The 20,839-nt window shown below is 38.8% G+C and overlaps 2 protein-coding genes across 4 annotated transcripts; both read left to right on the forward strand.

The window, feature by feature from the left end:
* The first annotated feature begins 8 nt into the window (after positions 1 to 8).
* On the forward strand, positions 9 to 12,742 carry LOC102310749 (myelin-associated glycoprotein). Of its 3 annotated transcripts, XM_005925589.3 has the most exons (10): positions 9 to 1,906; positions 2,116 to 2,226; positions 2,845 to 3,201; positions 3,729 to 4,025; positions 4,125 to 4,388; positions 9,163 to 9,444; positions 9,608 to 9,692; positions 9,817 to 9,873; positions 10,147 to 10,330; positions 12,595 to 12,742. In XM_005925589.3, exons 2-10 carry the CDS (start codon positions 2,184 to 2,186, stop codon positions 12,622 to 12,624), a joined length of 1,599 nt encoding a protein of 532 aa, XP_005925651.3. In that variant the 5' UTR covers positions 9 to 1,906; positions 2,116 to 2,183; the 3' UTR covers positions 12,625 to 12,742. The 3 variants fall into 3 exon arrangements, with proteins under 3 accessions (XP_005925651.3, XP_042078268.1, XP_042078269.1); XM_042222334.1 differs by lacking the exon at positions 12,595 to 12,742 and having other exon boundaries at positions 10,147 to 10,938; XM_042222335.1 differs by lacking the exon at positions 12,595 to 12,742 and having other exon boundaries at positions 2,854 to 3,201; positions 10,147 to 10,938.
* A 51-nt stretch (positions 12,743 to 12,793) lies between these two features.
* Positions 12,794 to 13,510, forward strand: LOC121814797 (free fatty acid receptor 3-like). Its single transcript, XM_042222359.1, has one exon. The coding sequence runs from the start codon at positions 12,794 to 12,796 to the stop codon at positions 13,508 to 13,510; it is 717 nt and encodes a 238-aa protein (XP_042078293.1).
* Positions 13,511 to 20,839: the final 7,329 nt, after the last annotated feature.

Below are 20,839 nucleotides of genomic sequence, written 5' to 3' on the forward strand. Positions count from 1 at the left end.
TGAGCAATGCAGTAGAAATGGGAGGCCTGTATGCTCAAGTGGAGCCTAGAAATATGAGGAAGGAAGTGGGGTGTGAATATGCGCAAGTCAAATTTGAAGAACAAAGCGCTATGCAAAAATAGATAAATAGTGCCGTGAAAAAATATTTACCCCATATTTCCTGATATCTTGCTTTTTGCATATTGGTCACAGTTTTGAGTTTCAGAACATTAAACTAATCTTAATATTAGGAAAAAAATAACTCAAGTAAATTCAAAAGGCACTTTTTATTAGAAAAAAAAAGTCCAAATCTATTAAAATGTTTTGATTATCTGAAACATTTTAATGTGACAAATGTGGAAGGAAAAAAGAAATCAGGAAGCAGACAAATACTTTTCATAACATAATGCAACCTTTTGCATTGCTGAGCTTACTACAAAATAAATAAATAGCTGGTCTGTTCTCTGGGTGTGTCCTTGACACGTAGTCACACTGTGGCAAAGACATTGAGCAATACAATTACAATCCCTTTGTTCAGGCTTCTCTGGCACAGTATCTCAGACACTCCCTGAAATAGTCAAAGACTGCCTCACTACCAGGTGGCTACAACTGGTCCAAGGAGACCTGTTAGAGAAGCTGGGAGAAGATCTGGACATGATTCAGCACACAAATGGCCTGAGGATAAAAACTCCTCTTGAGCCTCTCTGTTTTTGTTCGGAACCTTCTGCCTGATCTGGACATGCAGTTTGCATGCTTGAAATTTGGTGGTAATTCATTTTAGTCTGATTAGCCTGCAACAAACACATGGCTCTGAGCATGACCCAGCTATAGTCTAGCTTCATCTGGGATGTGATAATGCCTTCCTATGTTTGAATGCTCCAAATTCCAAGTAATAAAATGCAAAAATGTTTTAGTGGCCAACATGATGAAATCATTTTTGGAAAAATCTTCTAAAATAATTAAATAAAAAAGATTAAAATATAAAATAATTTAAATAATTTAAAATATAGAATATAACTGCACAGACATCTCAAACTTATCATTGTTTAGCTGTTTTGTTTGTTTGTTTTATTAACATGCAATTGCAGGAAAAGTGTTGTTAACTGTTCTGATAATTAGTTATTGTATTGTGTACCCAATCACACACTGTCTATAGAGGTGATATCAATATATTTATAGTATCATGATATGCAGACATGATAATTATGAAAAATACTAGGACCATTCACACTCAGTTGTGCTTGATTTAATTTTTTGTCTTGCTGTAGGCTATAAATATAATGAATGATACTCAAACATAAATACAAGTGATTCATTTTCTTGTTTTGTTCTTTCAATATATTATTTTGTCAAGTTTTTTGTCTTTTGTTATGTTGCACTTGTGCTTTCGAGTTCACTCGTGGATTTGCTCTTTCATATTCATAGAATGTATTCACTTGCGAAGACACACTAGATATGGGGGTGATTGACGTCATTTCACTGAGTAAATGTTCTTGGTGGCATTGCATTGGCTGATAATAATATTTGTTCATCACCTGATCTAACCTTATTTTGAGTTCCTACGTTCCTCCTTGTTGCATTATGAAAAGTGATGTATAAATATGTATGTAATCATTTTTCTAAGCACTTACATTAACACAGGAATCGGTCCAAATCCATCTAACCTTTGTCACACTGCTTTGGAGTTTAATGAACAACATGTGATGAAGTGTTTAGCAAACTGTAAATTTGGTGAAACAAGCAGAGCCCTTCTTTCCGAGTTTCTCACTTTCAGACTGACTGCCTTAAATGAGCACTGCAAGTTTCCTGTTTGAGGCTGAATAGCAGAGAGTGGCAGAGCAATTTAGGTTGTGGTCAAAAGGGGGACTTGAGAACAGAAACAGACTGGGACATCACAAACACAGTGAAGCAGCATCTCTCTTGCCAGGTACGTTTCTCATAAGATATAAAGATTGAACTTCCTTTCTGAAGATCTAAAGCTGTATTACTAATGTAAAGCCAAGTTTTATGCTTTGTTCAACCTGGAAGAACTTGAGGATTCTAGTGTAGAAAAATCAACTGTAGTACTATACACTTCCTCAGTAACTGATTTTGTGTTAGTGTATTATGACCTGTATTATAAATACAATGTTACAGCTGCTGCGTTTCAGAGGTTGAAAGGCCAAAGGTGACTTATCGGATGCTGTAAAGTGACTGCTGTCTTCATGGCCTCTGTTCATCTGCTTAGACTGCTAAGCTTGATGACTGGTAATAATGACCTGTTTCTGTCTTTAGTTCTGTTGCTGATAATGCTTTTAAACAGTTCATGCAATGTAAAAACAAGTGTCAATGTAGAATGACTGCACCATATGAGTGAGAGAAAAACAATGGGGAAAAAACAACATAAAAGCTGCATAGGTTTTACGAAAATCTTATATCCATACTATTGGTATTACTGTATTATTTTCGTGTAGTAATACTTTTGGCTACTTTGATAATGTGAAAAAGTCATAATCGTGTAACCTCATCAAATTAATCTTTAGTAATTTTGCAGTAAAGGTAGGATATGTTCCTTAGAATTTGAAGACAGAAAGCAGAATACAGGAAGACAGAACATCCACTCATTTCATTTTTAATGAGTTGACAGCAATATTAGGTTGATTTCAGAGAAGTCACTGGTGGTTTTTTTGTTATTTTTATAGGGTTGATGTTTCTTAGTGGTTAGCCAGCTTTCATAATAGCATCTCTCTGTGCATCAGAGTTTCTATTTGTGGGTCACCTATTTTATTTTATTATTCGTCAGCAAAGATATTATTACAACATTTTGTGGTTTTGTGATGTTTTTGATCTTCCCTTCTGCTCTCCTCTTCCTCTCACCCTTTTGAGGTACCTCAGTTCTCCAGCAGGTGAAAGGCTTCAGCGTTAGAGTACCCAAAACAGTTGTTGCTGATGAAGGAACCTGTGTTGTGGTGCCATGTCAGACAGAACCTTACAATCGAGTTATCTGGTACCAGTATCATAATCTAAAGTATCCTGTTGTTTATGATGGAGTTAATTCTTATAACGTGGAACAGCAGTTCAGAGGACGCACCAAAGTATCTGGCAACGCTGCAGAGGGAAACTGCACCCTGATGATTGACAATGTGAGCACAGCTGACCATAACCTACGTGTTTATGTGTGGATCAATCCAGACTCTCAGACAACTCAGACATTCCATGATCAAACTGTAACTATCAGTGTTGGTAAGTGAATATTGTCAAACTTCCATTTAAGTCAGACTGACCAATGTTACGTGCCAGTTTAGTTCAGTGGATGAGCAGGTGACTGGGCAACCACATGTGTTATAGAGCAGCACCCGGGTATGGGTATGAGGCCCTTTGCTGCGTTTCTTCCCCTCTCACTCTCTCCTCCCTGCCTCCCTGCCTCCCTGTTCATCTCACTGCAATATCACCATAAAGGCAAAAAGCCAAAAAGTATTATTTAGAAAATGACCATGGTTGCAGGAGCTTAATAAAAAAATATATATATATAAAAAAAAATTCTGTGAAAATGTAAATAAAAACAACTAAAAACTAGTTCTGACAGAATTTGGAAAACTCAAAATCTGTTATACATCCAAGAAACCCAGCACATAACACGGATACTTGGTTTAAGTGTACAATAGCAATTTGCCATACAGTACATGTCATTTAGAAAATTCTAAATCTCAAGATATACAAGACATTTTTTTCTCTTTATTACGTTTTTTTTTGTTTTTTTTTACTTCTAGAAAGAAAAGCTCCCATAATCTACATACAGAAGAAAATGGTGGAAGGGGAGAATTTCCAGGCCAACTGCAGCATAATCTACTCTTGCCCTTTCTTACCTCCATCCCTTCAATGGAACGCAAACACACTTCTGGAAAACTACACTTTTGTGGATTTCCACATGGAAGTGCATGGCCAGTGGTTCTACCAAAAGACACTGCGAGGAGTAGCAACATATCTGATGCATAACAGGAGGATTCGCTGTTCGGCTAAGTTTAAAACCTTTACCATTGGAAGTGAAATGACACTCAACATTTTATGTGAGAAAAGCAATATGTGCTCTAAATACAGTAAATCGTAGACCTACATTTATTTATCTTAACAAACTGTCTTGTTGTTATGATTTCCTATATCCACAGATAAGCCTGTCACTGTTACAGTGAAAAAGGAAAAGAAAGTTGTGGTGGAAGGTGACAGCATCAACATTGAGTGTGTTGCTAATAGTAACCCCCCACCACACAAATACTTATGGTTTATAAGACAATTAGACCAGCACAAGATCAAAAATTCAACTCAGAGTACAAAGCATTTCAACAACATTGCACGAGATACATCTCTGTCCTGCATGGCTCAAAATGCTTTTGGAGTGCAACAGTCCGTCTGGGTGGATCTGGATGTTCAGTGTAAGAAAAAAAGAAACACACACACACACACACACACACAACAACAACAACAACAAACCACAATAACATAATAAAAATAGGCTATTCATCCTAGAAAATATATCAATATTTGTCATCTTAGCAGGGGTGTGGGAAAGGAATATTATATTTTGAATTGCATCGCTACAAGGAAACCAAATATCAATATTTTTATTTAATCAATTAAAATAATCTGGGAAGAATTAGAACAAGAAGTTTCAGCTCACACACCACCATCCAGAGATAACTTTAGACAAACAAGGGTATGTTAAATCAGCTCAACCGAAATAAGTGCCCAACACTGGACACACAATTTGACGAAGCTACTTCATATTTAAGAGCAAGTCAGTTGCTCAGTCATATGAGTAAAAATAGAATAGCAACCTCCTAGCGTCAGTCAAAAACACCAGTCCCTGTAAATTGACCTCTTTCGCGATGAGAGGAGGTGGAGAAAAGGATAAACTCCAGTTATCTTATGAAATCCTACGTGCCAGCCACTCGAAATTCCAAACTGCTGCCAAAATGGTGGCTTTCCTATCAAAAATTATCCTGGCTAATGGTCACAATCCCCGAACGCTATTTAAAATTTTTAATTTAGTGGTCAATCCCTGCCCTGTTATGCCACTGGTGTGCTCTCCTGCTCTTTGTGAACAATTTTTAAATCACTTCTTAGATAAAGTTTCATCTCTTAAGTCTTCACTTCCTTTAATGTCTAGCCCTGTTTGTAGCCCTGGTTGTTCGTCTACTTTCCATCAGTTTGAGCCCGTGTCACTCCTTGCTCTTAAGCATTTAGTTGAACAACTGAACAATACTAATCCTATACATGATACCCTCCCATCTCGCATAGTTAAGGACTGCTTCGATGTAATTTGACCCAGTATTTTATCGCTATTGAATTCTTCCTTACTCTCTGGCTGCGTCCCGTCAGCTTTTAAACATGCTATAGTTCAGCCTGTTCTTAAAAAAAGGAACCTTGATTATAATGATTATGTGAATTACAGGCTGATCTCTAAGCTCCAGTTCCTGTCCAAAATCCTCGAGAAGCTAGTTCTTCTACAACTCCAGGCGTACCTGGATGAGAATCACATTAATGATAAATTCCAGTCTGCCTTCAAACCACATCATAGCACTGAAACAGCGTTGCTTAGAGTCCTCAACGATCTTCTTCTAATTGCTGATACTGGACGCTCTGCGGCCCTAGTTTTATTGGATTTATCCTCGGCCTTCGATATGGTAGATCACAACATCTTATTAGCGAGGCTTGAGCATACTGTAGGCATTAAAGGTGTTGCCCTTGATTGGTTTAAATCATACCTCTCCAATAGGTCCTTCTCTGTCAACCTGGGCACTTGCTCTTCCTCCGCTGCACCTGTCTGCTGTGGCGTGCCTCAAGGATCTGTGTTGGGCCCTACTCTTATCTCACTGTATATGCTCCCTCTAAGTGCAATCTTTGAGAAATACCGCACCGCCTTTCACTGCTATGCTGATGATATACAGATCTACTTTGAACTAAATGATGATCTTGCTTTGTCCTTGCACTGCTTTCAAGAGTGCATGCGTAAGGTCAAAGATTGGCTCTTAGCAAACTCTCTTATCCTAAATGATAAGAAAACTGAAATCGCGGTATTTAGCAGCAACGTTCCTCATGGCCAACTTTGTGATGCCTTTGGTTCCCTTACCAGCTCCCTTTCTGACACTGTTAGCAATTTGGGCGTGTTGCTTGACAGCTCGTTCAAATTCGATAAACAAGTGTCTGCTGTAGTTAGATCTAGTTTCTACCAACTGCGTCTCATCTCTAAGGCTCGGCACTATGTTTCACATAAGGACCTGGAAAAGCTCATCCACGCCTTTGTGACTTCTAGGCTGGATTACTGCAATTCACTGTATTTCGGTCTTCATTCTTCCCTCCTTCATAGACTGCAGACAGTCCAAAATGCTGCAGCACGCATTCTGACCAGAGCTGGGAAGTTTGCCTGTATCACCCCTGTAAAGTAAAGTGTAAAGTGTGTGTGTTAGTCCCCATAGGGAAATAGTTCCTCTGCATTTAACCCATTCACCCAGTGAAGCAGTGGGCAGCCACCAATGTAGCGCCCGGAGAGCAGTGTGTAGGGATGGTACCTTGCTCAGGGGTACCTCAGGGTAGCCGTTCAGTGGAGTCAAACCCCCGACCTTCCGATCATGGGGCCACCACTCTACCTACTGAGCTATCCCCTGTTCTAGCTAGCCCATTAAATACCGCATCCAATTTAAAATACTGCTGCTTACGTTTAAAATTACCAACAACACAGCACCGAGCTACCTTAGCAAACTCCTTAAATCGTATGTTCCCGCCAGAGCACTAAGATCATCTACTCAGTTACTCTTGGTGCAGCCTAGATCTCAGCTAAAGTCTAGAGGTGACCGGGCGTTTGCCCTGGCTGCACCAGAGTTGTGGAATAACCTTCCGATTGCGATCCGGGCATCCGATTCTATCCAATCTTTTAAATCACGGTTAAAAACCTATTTGTTTAATCTCGCTTTTCCTGCTTGTTAATGCTCGTGCCTGATTCTTAGACTTGCTCTATTTTTCTTTATACATATTTTTTATGGCTTGTGCTTTTACTATGTTTTTACTTGATATGCATTTTATACTACCCCTGTGTATTAGTGGCAATGACCTGTGAGTATATTTAATACTTCGTTGAGGCCTCATACTCATGTTACTTTTCTGTCTTTTATGTTAAGCACTTTGGTATACCGCTGGTTTTTAAATGTGCTCTATAAATAAAGTTTGTTGTTGTTGTTGTTGTTCTGCAACTGACTGCAGCTTGTAGTGACTAAACCCATTTGTAGGCATTTTTTGGTCATGAGTGTGCATGATACGATTTTAAAGCTTTGTTGGAGATGTTAGCGTATGCCCCGTGAAAGTGTCTGCATGCATGTAGACAAGCATGAACAATTTAAACTATGTTTTACTCACTTACTGTTGTTGAGCAGTTGTAGGATATTTATATTTATCATATCTCTTTGTCATTCCACTTGTCTTCTCTTTGCCATAAATAATTTTAAGCTTCAAAAACCTTAAAACTTACAGTGGCTAAAATGTATGTAAATAATCTTAATTTCTGCCAGAAACTAATTTTTAGCAGAAAGACATCATGGTTTCCTTAGACTTCCACCACTCTTCATTCTAGGGAGTTTTGTCAAAAAGGGCCTTATAAATTGTAAGTTTAGGCCAAGATGATAAATAATTTTCATGTTCACTGAAAGTCATAAACCACACATATCTAAGAGGTTTGCATAAATGTGATGTAGTAATATTTGCCTACCGGCAAATATACTATTTGCCTACTAATACACCTAATATACTGTTTGCCTACCGGGCAAACAGGTCGGTAGGGATGATGCAGTAAACATGGGGCTGCATTACATCCTGCAACACCTCGACCGCCTGGGAACTTATGCCAGGGTCCTGTTTGTGGACTTTAGTTCAGCTTTTAACACCATTGTGCCTGAACTTCTCTCCTCCAAACTCTCCCAGCTCAGCGTGTCACCAGCTACCTGTCAGTAGATCACCAGCTTCCTGACAGATTGAAAGCAACAAGTGAGGCTGGGGGAGATCACCTCTGAAACCCGGTCCCTCAGTATTGGTGCCCCTCAAGGATGTGTCCTCTCACCACTACTGTTCTCCCTCTACACTAACGACTGCACCTCCAAGAACTCGGCTGTCAAACTCCTAAAGTTTGCAGATGACACCACTGTCATTGGCCTCATTCAAGATGGTGATGAGTCTGCATACCGGCAGGAAGTTGAGCGGCTGGTACTCTGGTGCAGTCAGCACAATCTGGAGCTGAACACTCTTAAGACTGTAGAGATGACAGTGGACTTCAGGAGACATCCCTCAACTCTGCTCCCCCTCACCATATCAGACAGCCCTGTGTCAACTGTGAAGACCTTCAAGTTCCTGGGTACAACCATCTCCCAGGACCTGAAGTGGGAGACCAACATCAACTCCATCCTCAAAAAGACCCAGCAGAGGATGTACTTCCTGAGACAACTGGGGAAGTACAGTCTCCCACAGGAGCTGCTGATCCAGTTCTACACTGCGGTCATTGAGTCTGTCCTGTGCTCCTCCATCACAGTCTGGTATGGTGCAGCCACTAAACAGGACAGGAGCAGACTGCAGCGGACTGTACGGGCAGCAGAAAGGATCATCGGCACCCCCCTGCCCTCCATCCAGGATCTGTACCTCTCAAGAACCAGGAAACGGGCAGGGAAAATCATCACAGACCCCTCACACCCTGGACACAGACTTTTTGATCTGCTGCCCTCTGGCAGACGGTACAGAAGCCTGCAGACCAGGACCACCCGACATAGGAACAGTTTCTTTCCCCTCGCCATCTCCCTTCTTAACAGTTGACCTGTCACACTGCTCCCACTGCCAGACTGCAGCTGCACCTTATGTACATTTTGTAGTATTCATTCCACCTCATTCATTTCTGTATTTTATGTATATAAGTTTAGATTCGTTATTTATAGTTGGTTTACACAGCTTTGTGTATGTATGTGTAATGTGTATATATAGACACGTGTGTGTGTGTGTGTGTGTGTGTGTGTGTGTGTTGTGTGTGTGTGTGTGCTGTGTGGTGATGTGTGTGTGATCGTGTGTGTCTGCTGTGGTGTGATGTGTGGATTCATGCTGTGCTGAGAGCCACCATCTACCGGGCAAAACCATATGATTATGATTCTGATTCTGATTTATATTTGGTCTTTTTAGATCGCCCTGTAATCCTACCTGAGACCTCGTGCCACCTTAAAGGAGACCTTCTGAGGTGTATCTGTTTGGTTGATGCATCCCCTAATGCTTCTATATACTGGATTATAAATGGAAATTACACCCATTTGTCCTCATTCACCTCTGCTTTGACAAATAAAAAACATGTAGTCTTTGGGGAAATAAAGATTAAAGTTAAAACCCAGACCAATGTATCGTGCACAGGCAGAAACCCACATGGAAGTGACACCAAAAAGATACCTGCAGTCAGTTTGTCAGAATCATGTAAGTAGCACTTAAGACTAACAGTGTGTATATGTTTGTGTATTCAGGCATGAATGGTGTTTACCCAATTTCCTTCGGGGTCAACCTTCAGGATCAATAAAGTTTTATTGAATTGAATTGAATTGAATGTGTGTCTGTAAAAAAATGTTTCTTTGTTTTTCAGCCCTTTTGCTGTGGCTCATGCTTCCAGGAATGATTTTCCTCTTTGGATGTGCTGTTCTCATTTACAGAAAATATCCTGTAAAGAGGTTAGAAAACTGTGTTTCTTGTTATTGTTTTTGGTGTTTAAGATGTAAAAGTATTAACACAGATTTCTTTTTAAATACTTGACAAACATATATTTCAAATTTACTAAATTCAAACATCTTTTAGATTATTTTTTGGAGGAGGTCATGTCCAGCAACAACAGATAAACAACATTTTTCATCGGTGAGGAAAATCATTTCAAATGAAGTAGCTACCTCAGTTTTGATGATGTGGTGTAAAGATATGATAATTAGTATGCAATAAGTAAAGTAGCCTTATTTATCTGAGTAATCTCTTCTGTAAGAGCTCAAATATATATATGAAAGGCAGCAAAAACCTTTACACAATGATCGGGGGTCAGTTGCTGCAGAATATAACATGGTATGTCTCTAAATGAGCAAAAATATTTAAAGTTTCTTGGTGGCTTTGTAATATTTTTCTTCTAACTTTTGCTAGCTCACAAAATGAAGACACACAAATACACCTACAGAGACCTGACAGAGACCTGGAGATGGAAAGACTTTCCTGTGTTTATGACAATGATTTCCTGGAAGAAATGCAAAGATCGGCGAGATCTCAACACTACCAAAACAGTGAAACGCTTCTCCAAAGCAAAAATGAAACAGAGCCACCTGACGAGGTTTTACCACAGAAAATACTCATTTCAAGTTTAGCATATGAAATCACACTACATGTATCAGAATGGAAGTTGATGTAGATCTTGACACATATAATCAAATTGCTTAAATCAGACTGTACAGTTATGTTATGCTATTGTTTTTTTAACTATTGTAATTTCTCAAACATCTAAAAGTAGTAAAATTATATATTTTACTTCCCACAAAATTTGTATTGCAACATGAGGGTTTATCTGGAGTAATGACCAGAGGGAATTTGCTGCTGTCTCACACAGTAGGTTCCATTGATTGTTGGAGCAATATAGTCTACTTGCAATGCATATTAGAGTGACATACTTTTGTACTCTCAGTTTTCTCTTAAGCAATTCTGTTAGACTTGTCACTGTTAGACTAGATAGTTTTGCCAAAGCATCAGTTATATTTTTGAACATATACATGTCTATCTTTATTTCCTGCTGCAATCTTAACGTGTTAGTGTTCCTAATGCTTACAAACAAGGAAATCAATATTTAAACAACAGAAAACTGAATTGCAAGCAGAAGAATACTTGTTCTTTACTCCACTGCAAAACTGACAAACATCTATAATCATGCCAAGGTGGGAATATATTCAAATAAGGATAATTAAAATATTGTGAAAAACAATTTCTTACACAATGCCCTCTTCTATGAGAGGTCTAAGTTTGAATATAAAATATACTGAATATATATATTTATATATATTATATATAACACTAGCAGATATATTATATATATATATTATATATTTGAATATATAAAAGTTTATGATTATAGAATTTCAGACAAAGAAGAGCCAACATCAATTGCAGTTTTGCATTTGAGTTAATATTAACTCACTGGTGGCTGCTATAGCTTTTTGTAGTCCCCTGTGTGTTTGATGGAGCTTGACTCAGTGTTTCCAGTTTCTCACATTTTATATCAGCTTATCTTTGAACCCACGAGTTAACCTGTAAGTCTTTCATGAAATACAGCCGGAGTCAGACTAGTTGTAGTTTTAGTCACAGCATTTTGGAATCTTCTGCTGCTGCGTAAGTAAATTTATTTACCTAATGAAATGAAACACAGAGCCTGCTTGCAATTAAGAAATTGAGCAATTAAAATCATATCCAAAAGTTATTTTAATCATATTTTTAGAAAACGGAAACAGGATCACAATTACAACTGAGGTTACAACTGCATCTATTGCTCAAACGTCATCATGCTGATCTGAATTCTTTAAAATCAAATGTCTGTGACAGAGAACACAAATTATATGCTGATGATATTGCAGTAATAAGCAAATATGCTATTCATTCTGTGTCAGTGTTATTAGAGGCCGTTGAAACATAGTTATCCAGTTACAAAATCATCTAGTATAAATCAGAAGACATACCAGTATCTTCAGCTTGCTGTCCTATTCAAAAGAATGAACCCACTGTGCAGAGTGATGTCTTTTAAATGTCACTTTTAGACGTACATTTTTAGTCCAATTGATGGGGTTGTTTTGTAAACCCAAGCAACATCTTTTTCGACGTCTAACGTCTAGTGTTGACATTGGTAGGACCGCCGTGTACGGGCTTTTTATAGTCCACAACGACCACATTTGGATTTGTGGACGTCTTGTTAACATTATTATTACTTGACATTTTAAGATGAATTTCACCATTTTTAATATTTCAACACATTTTAATAAATGACAAATTCAACCTGGTTACAAACAAATAAGTTCATTAATTGAAATAAGTACACCAATTAAAAATAAACAGGAAAATGTAAAATGCAAATCAGACATTATTATTAAAAGAAAACCAGAATCATCATAGCACTAACCCCATACTATATAAATTATTTAGTTATTTGCATCCCTGTTGTATGAAATGTGCCTCTAACAAAATAGAAACAACAGAAGATCTTAGCTGCCAAAAAAGCTGTGATGTGTTATTATTTTCAAAAATGGAAAATTTGTCTGGGAAGCCAGAGGAAAATTTATCCAGTATAAAATAATTGTTTGGTATTACCACACTCTTTCTAGACAATGTAAGTTTATTCAAGGATGCTTTGTGAGGGATTTTTAGGACAGAAACAGGTATAAAGAAATGGTATAAAGAAAAAAGCTAAGCTACTTCTTTTTTGGACAACAACATGCTTACACACAAAGTTGTTCCAAGTGTAAAAATAGAAAGTAATTTTAAAATGTCATTTGTCTTTCTAACCACAAACATTTCAGTTGATATGTGTTTTTTTTTTCTTTCTAAATGTTGATTCAGGGCAATAATGGTGTCTACAGTGAGGACTGAGATCATTCTCTCAGTTTACATCATTTCATTCCTGATCGGCCTCCCCTGTAATCTCTTGGCTCTCTATGCGTTTAGTACCAAGATCTGTTCCAAGCTACGTCCAACAGACATCCTGCTGCTTAATTTGACCATCTCCGACCTGTTGTTTTTGGTCATCCTTCCTTTCAAGATGCACGAGGCAGCATCTGGTATGAAGTGGGATCTGCCCAACTTCATGTGCTCCATCACTTCCTTCACATTTTTCTCCACAATCTACACCAGCTCCTTGCTGCTGATGGCAGTCAGTGTGATCCGCTACATAGGAGTAGCATTTCCTATCACCTATCATCTACTGCAGAAACCTGTGTATGCAATTGTTATCAGTGTTGCTGTTTGGCTCATCTCATCAGCACACTGCAGTATCATTTTCATCATCCAGCATCACCCATCTCTGGCCAGTAATAACTCCAATGCGTGTTATGAACAGTTTTCAGAGAAGCAGTTGGAGATCCTCCTCCCAGTACGTCTGGAGATTTTCTTTGTACTCTGCCTCATACCGCTTCTTATTTGTGTTTACTGCTCCTTGCGCTGCATCTCGATTCTGTACAGCCTATCCGGGATATCCCAGATGCAGAAACAGAAGGCCATTGGCATGGCCTCAGGGACTCTTGCTGTGTTCCTTATTTGTGTCCTGCCATTCAGTTTATCTCATTTAGTGGGTTACATCCAGGGACTAAGTCCAGAGTGGAGGTACTACATGTTGCTTCTGAGCTGTTTCAACACCTGTATCGATCCCATCATCTTCTACTCTTCCTCGTCTACCTTTCGCTTCTCAAGTGAAACATTCATTTTTAGGAAGTGGTTCACTTTTTTAGGACTGAAAAGGAACAACAGCACCACTAACTAAGAAATGGAAAAATACATTTTCAAAACTAAATGTACCATTAACAGATTTAAGTTCACTGCTGATGATGATCTAATATTTTTCGAGAGGACTGTATTTTCCTTTTGAAACCATTTTTCCTGTTTTCTACAAAATTCAAAGACATGTTTGTAGCATATAAAAATTTCAAAACTTTATTTTATTTTTTCATTCAAGTGCAAATATCAAAATATAAAATGAGCCCTGCAGCCCTGACACAAAACTTCCTCTTTTCTTTATTTTGAACTGGCCACTTTTCTGCATTCATGCAGTCTGCAAGTTATTTAGAAAGAGGTATGTTGTTAATTACAAACCACACACATTAAGTAAGAGGTGATGGCACTTCTAAAAGGCACCTAAATCAGGTTTTACATTTATTTTAGCAAATGATAAGACACATTTTTCGTCAGTGAAATATGTGGGATTTAAATGATTGGAGTTTTTCCGTTTGTTGTGTTTTTTGCTCTATTTTTGAAAGCTTTTTCATATAACAACTGATTTTCTTTATTAGTATCAATATATAGTAATTTATTTAACCATAACTGCAAAGCTCATATGTAATATATATCACTGTGATATTAGATGCTGTAACTACAGTTCTCTACTGGTCCTGAACTTTGGATTTAAAATCACATCCAAATATCAGTCAGTGAATTTAAAAGCATTTGAAATGAGTGGAACTGTGTTGTTGTAAGTCTTAATGAAATAGATGCTAACTATGGAACCTTGTTAATATTGTTGAGATTATCCAAGCTGTCATAGTCCTGAGTCATTTTGACCCACCGTTCTTGGTTGTCTTGTGTTTTTGTAATTTATTAGTTCATTATTTATTCTAAGATCCCTAGGTTGTTCCGTTTAGTTTATTGGATGCCCCCTTGTATCTCTGCCCTGTGTATCTCCCTATGTGTCCCTGTTTCACATTGTGATGTGAGTTCTTGTGCTGTGTCTCCCTTCGTGTTTTATTCTGTTATGTTTTCCACATTTCCCCAGCGCGTCATGTCTGTGCTTTCCCTCATGTTCCCTCGCTCCCTCGTCTGCCTCTCCTCCACTCCCACGTCATGTCTCCTGTTTTATTGTGAAGGTCCCACGTTTTCATGTTCATTCTGTTCAGTCCAGCCTCCCCTGTCTCGTTATGGTTATCCGTGTCAGCTGTGTTCCTCATGTTTTGTCACTTCCTTGTTATCCCTCTGTGTATTTAAGTCAGCATCTCCCTCAGTCCTCTCTCCTGCTTCATGCTGTGTGTTCCCATGTGTGCATCTCTGTAAAGTTTAGCTTATATTTTCCCAGTCTAGTTTAGTTTTGTATCATTTCCTTGAGTCAGCAAATAAAGCTGCATTTTGAGTTCATTCCCGTGTGTTGCGAGTCTTGCATTTTGGGTCCAATCTCCTGCGTGCCACACAGCCATATCATGACACAAGCTCCTTTTAGTCAGGTGCAATCTTTAATTTGAAGTTATGGTGGATCCCATATGATAGAGCATGCCTCAAAACAAGTTATGGTGGTCTACTAGATTCCAAAGTTTACCACCAATAAAATAAAAATTTTAACATTTTTGTATTTTTTTTCTTCCCTGGAGCTGGATTTTCTCATGTTGAGGAAGAGCTTTCCAGATGCTCAGTGTTATGGTCCCATCTTTGCTCAGGACCTACCATTTTTCCGTGCTCGACCCATTTCATTTCATTTTGTGGTTTCTCCAATGCGTGCATTTGTGTAATAACTTTGAAGACCTAAAAAGGACTATTTACAGCAGGTAAACAGTATCTGAAAGTCGTTTAATTAAGAAACAGGAAAAAACTGACTTAACGACCTGGTAAATGCATCTGGCTCTTCTGTTGATCCATCTGTTGTTTGCTAAAGACTTATCAGAAATGTAGTCATTGGAAGGGTGTCAAAAAACATTTTTAAGGATGGAAAATAAAAAGAAAAGGATGAGGCGGTGGTGGTATAGCCTGTTTGGCGCCCCAGGCGAACACTCCCTCTGGAATTTCGAAAAAACATCGATACAAATTATAAGTCTGTATCATAATGTTCAAATTCAAATTCAAATTCAATGTCTGGTGTTTTCATGTTTGTTGTTTTGCTTTTATTTTGTTTTATTTTGCGAGTTGGTTATTAGATGCTGCTCCAGCCAGCCAGAGAATCCCCTACCGCCACCGTCACTGACACAAGACAGATGCCAATTATCAGCACCAGAGAAGCAGCCAATAAGACATCGTGAACGCTTCCTGGCCATCCAGTGAAACTGTTGGGAAGACAACGTGAACATTTTCTTTGTACTGTATAATCTGCAGATTCTGACAGAAATCTGCAACTATCCTTTGAAGCACCGCTCCTCTCTAAAACAGCAATAAGGATCATTATTAGGTTATTTACATTATTGTGTAAATAACAAAATAACTTAAAGCAAAAATTGGGAAAAAACGTAAAGTCCGAAGTCTTTATATTAAGGGCCATGAGTCAAACAATACTCTTTGCTCTGGGTCTAAACAGAGCGCGTTGTGTGTGAAGTCTTCTTTTGCGCATGCGGGCCGCTTTGAGCGTTCACACTAGAGCACGTTTGCTGTCGCATTTTAGTTGTAGTGAGAACAAGCAGACAACCCTGGGCACGTGTGCCACAGCTGGCACGTAAAGGGTTAACTGATGGCCCAACCATAGGACTGGCAATCGGGCATTTTCATTTTTATGGGCCGATAATCTTATTTCTTTGTAATGGTATGAACAATGAAAGGTGTTGGATTGGCCAGATGCTGGCCGATGTGTAAATAACTGGTGGTAGCTATGCCGGAGCTGCCACAGAGGCCTGCAGGTGGATGAGGGAAAGCGGAGGCAGGAGGAGGAGAGACCCAAGGCGGCCGCCGGTCAGAGTATCAGGTGAACTGAACTTCAGGTAAGAAGTTATGACCTGCAGTCTATCTGGGTGTCATGAATCGCTGTGTGCAGGCAGGAGGTGAGGACTCAAAATGCAGGACTCGCAACACTGGAATGAACTCAAAAGGGCAGTTTATTGTAGATGCAGGAAAAAGATACAACTAATGAAGAACTAACCTAGACTGGGAGAATATTAGTGATGTGACGTTCTGTATCGAGGCTTCGAAGCGTGTGTCGAGTAATGGAGGGGGCGTTTCCGCGAAGCGCGTATCGAGGCTTGCTTCATTTATGGGAGGAGCTGAAAATGATGACGTCCAAAGCCTCGCTGCCCAGCTGTACCACGTGACTGGTTCAGGAAGCGGTTCGAACTTTGCCGCGAGCTATGACAGCGATATAAACCCCTCAGACCCCATTCAAAATGTGGGCGTTTGATGGAGAGTTGCGGTTAGTGAGAGTTAGAGACAGTTTGGAGAGAGTTAGAGACAGTTTGGAGAGAGTTAGAAACAGTTTGGAAAAAAAAGAAATCGCCTACGACCTGCCACAGTGGAGAAACTGTTGTTTTTAAATAAAAACCAATGATGTGTCCCCTAAACACTAATCACTGTCCTTGCCTCAATGTTACAAAAGCACAACCACTGTCCACACCTCACCTCACAGTATATGATCATTTCCATTTTAGGCATTTCCAAATAATCATTTTCCATACTGCCAGCATAAATATACACAGTATACTGCCATCACTACAATATAGATGTTTTACACACTCCTTTTGTTGTTGACATTTACAGGCTGTGTGCAAAATGCCACACTCTTCAAATTCATGCCAACGAATATTTTTACGTCCAGTAGGTGTCCTGCTAGAGCAAATGAAGCTTCAAGATGCCAACGAATATTTTTACGTCCAGTAGGTGTCCTGCTAGAGCAAATGAAGCTTCAAGAAGCTTCGCGTTGGGGTGAACCAATTGGATGAAAAGCTTCAGTGCTTCATGAGGCTTCATCTGCCCATCACTAGAGAATATAACCTAACGTTCCACAGAGAGGCACAAAAAGGATCACACAGCATGAGGGATGACACGACACTGACTCAGAGAAACACAGGGTTTAAATACACTGGGAAGTAACGAGGGGAATGAGACACAGGAGGGCACAGCTGGGAGAAATCAGAACTGACGAGACAAGGAAGCAAAGCAGAACACATTCACATAAGACACAGACCTTCAAAGTAAAACAGGAAGTATAACACAGAGACGCGAACTTGACTAGGGGAGACAGAGCAACTAAGAAACAGAGAACAACAACAAATACTGAGAAAACTAAACAGAATACAAGAAAGCCAAACTAACACACTAGACTATACAATAAACTGGGGCAACAAAGAGAACTAAGATAAAAGTACAAAAACTCAGAGACACAAGAAACTCAAAACACTGGGTCACCGACCCAGGACTGTGACACTGGGTCAGATATAAACCAAGTTTAGGTGGAGTTTATTTTCGTTGTGCTGACTTTTTACCATCAGTTACAATAACTCGTACTGCGTACTAGCTAGCATGACGGAGTTTCTATACAGCTGGGTGGGTGCTATGATGTTACTGATAGTGAACTTTATTTTATTCATAAGGTTAGTTAGTACAGTTGCCAACCGACCCATAAAAAACAGAATCGTTCCGTATTCAGAGAAAATATAACGCATTCCGTATTGAGCTGAGAAGGAATTCAGTTTGTCCCGTACTTCAACTAGAATGAAAAAAACACAAAGCTGGAGTTATTCTGCGTCTTTACGCTGTCAGCTGCATCTTCTTCTCTCATTCTCTCCTCCTCCCTCTCCTGTTGCTACTTCAATCATGAAACTGATCAATGATCAGCTAATAAGCTTTTTCTCTCTTGTTTGTTTATCGTCCACTTTGCGCCAGAAAGAAGAAACCAGCGGATGTTGCTCTAAACAACAGCATCACATTTAAGCTTGATCAGCTGTTGTTAGAATGTATTTAATATTAATTTCTAGTATCAGTTGATGTTTGCTGGAGCCACAGCTGTAAAAGCTGCTGGTCATGATATCGGTTTGGTTATCTGGCGAGAGGGAAACATGAAGATGAAACCAGGAGATGTCCTTACTGAATCATCAGAGCTGAACAGGTGACGGAGAAACAGGTTCACCTTTTAGGTGACATGAATGAGTTGAAGGGAAGTTATCAACTGTTTCTGAGAGACAAATAACACCAGGATCCTTTTCTAAGTAGCTGACAGCTGGTAACTGTGCAGGGGCGGGTCTAGCAAAGTTTTGCCAGGGGGCCAGGTAGGGTATTAACAGGGAAAGGGGGGCACAAAGAAATACTTTTCTTTCTTATTCTCATTTAAAATGTCTAGCTTTTAATAAATAATTATCTGAATCTTACAACCAAAGTGGTCATCAGTGGTAAAATGTTTAGAAATCATACATAAATACTAACAAGATAGTGTACATTACTGTAACAACAGTTTTCGTTTTCATTCAAAGGCTTTATGGCGTTTCCTATAATACCTGGTGGGCCGGTCTCTAGTCAAAATGCCCGGGCCCATTTTTTGTTCCAGTCCAGCCCTGGGCACGACACGCAATGAATTAATCTGAGAAGGCGCATTTAAAAATAAATTGCCAGGCCAGCGGTGCACATCGCAAATTAGCTCGCATAGACACATTAGTTGTGCCGCTTCATAATGATGGTATTTTAGCTAACAACCCCAACTACCAGATTCAACTTGTAATTGGATAAAAATAACTTTAGCCTACCAGTGAGAGGGACATTGCCAGCTTGCAGTTTTTTCAAGTGCTGTTGAAATTTCCAACACTTCAACTGCTTTAGGAGCTTTCCACTCAGCGCAACATCAGCACCACGGAAATACATCCGCAGACTCGAGACAGAATTCACAATGGGTTTTTGGGACTTTCAGGTGTATGGACCAATGTTTTCTTTTCTGATCAAACCAGAAAGCTTCAATCAGCAGCTGGATTTGTCTCTGGCAGAGTTAATGCCAGAGGAGACCATAAATAGCATTTGCATTTTCTGTTGTACAGTTCAATTGCTGTTATGGAGTTCTTGTTATGGATAAAAAGTGTCCTTTTTTTTTCGTTTCAAAATAGCTGATAACTAAGCTGCCAACATCTGCGAACAAATATAATTCTGTAAAGTTGTTCTATATAGTGTGTTCTTATATAATGTTATTAAATTTATTGCTAATGCAATCATATGGCACATTGACTTCTGAGGAAATTTTAGATGGCACTCGTCATCAGAAAGGTTGCCGACCCCTGCTTTAGTCAATATACTTCATTTGGTGTTACGATTTCCATTTTATACTGGTGTGAATAAAATTCTTTAGGAAAATGTTCTTTTATGGCTTTGACTGCTGATCAGTCCCAAACAAATGAGGCAGGCAGCTCTCAGAACCAGCTACAGAATTTCAATAGTAAATAGGATCTGCTATATTTAGTTTTACAAGGTAAATGTGTGTACTTAACAACCAAAAAAAAAAAAATTCTGTCTGTATCTTTCATCAAAGACTTTCATATTGTAACTTGTGAGTTCAAAGGTGAACTGATATAAAATGTCACACACAAGTCACATTTGACAAACCTCTTTACTCATCCTATAGTAGCCATCAGTAGGTAAATCATGACTAAAATGCACATTTTCATCATGCTGTCTTTGGTATGCTAGTAAAGGACTTCTTCCCACTGTGTCTGCTGGAATAACTTTTGAACTTGATAATCAGGTATGGATTTAATCATGCCATGTGCCTGCTTGTAGTCAAAGTTACACTGTACACTGTGTTAAAGTCCAAGACACCAAACCATCACTGAAACACAGTTGCAATTTACAATGGATTTAATAATTATCTGACAGATTTAATTGGCAGTTAGTGTTGGTTTTCTCCTCTTTTATCTTCAGACTGTCTATCTAACTAATTAAATACATTTGATGGAACAAAAGGCATCCCGTAACCGTTTATTTTTAAGACATTGAATACTTTACCATATCCTTGCCTCTTCTGTTTTGATTTGCAAAATTAAAATGTAAAACAACCCCTGCAGCCTTCTTAAACTTCTTTAACTCTAAACTCATTGATTCTTCTACTTATCTATAAAAAGGGATGCCCCGATTGACCAAAAACCACCCTTTTTTGTACACACATCAAATTTGAGGCAATGGCACTGCAACCTACTCTAGTTCTCAGGTTTAGATTTTATTTGAGTGAATGGCATTTGTGGGTTTCAAGAATTAGTAGAGTTCTTTATTTCTTTGTTTTTTGATGAAAATCTTAAAACTGTCACTAAAGCTTCACCTTCCACTGAATTAAAGTGAACATTTTTTGGGGGGAGGCAGTGAAAAAAAAATGTTATATCTATTTAATTAATAAATATTTTTGGTGAATAAACGCATGCTGGTTAATGAATGGTTGGCTGATAGC

The sequence above is a fragment of the Haplochromis burtoni genome, unplaced genomic scaffold, assembly GCF_018398535.1.
Source record: "Haplochromis burtoni strain Fernald_Lab_line unplaced genomic scaffold, NCSU_Asbu1 Contig_84, whole genome shotgun sequence".
NCBI classification, from domain to species: domain Eukaryota; kingdom Metazoa; phylum Chordata; class Actinopteri; order Cichliformes; family Cichlidae; genus Haplochromis; species Haplochromis burtoni.

Excerpts from the sequence above, each read along its gene's own strand:
- LOC121814797 (XM_042222359.1), top strand. The coding sequence starts at position 12,794 with ATGCACGAGGCAGCATCTGGTATGAAGTGGGATCTGCCCAACTTCATG.
- LOC102310749 (XM_042222334.1), top strand. The coding sequence starts at position 2,184 with ATGGCCTCTGTTCATCTGCTTAGACTGCTAAGCTTGATGACTG. Across the intron at positions 3,202-3,728 it reads AACTGTAACTATCAGTGTTG|AAAGAAAAGCTCCCATAATC; the intron begins GTAAGTGAATAT and ends TTTTACTTCTAG. Across the intron at positions 4,389-9,162 it reads GGTGGATCTGGATGTTCAGT|ATCGCCCTGTAATCCTACCT; the intron begins GTAAGAAAAAAA and ends TGGTCTTTTTAG.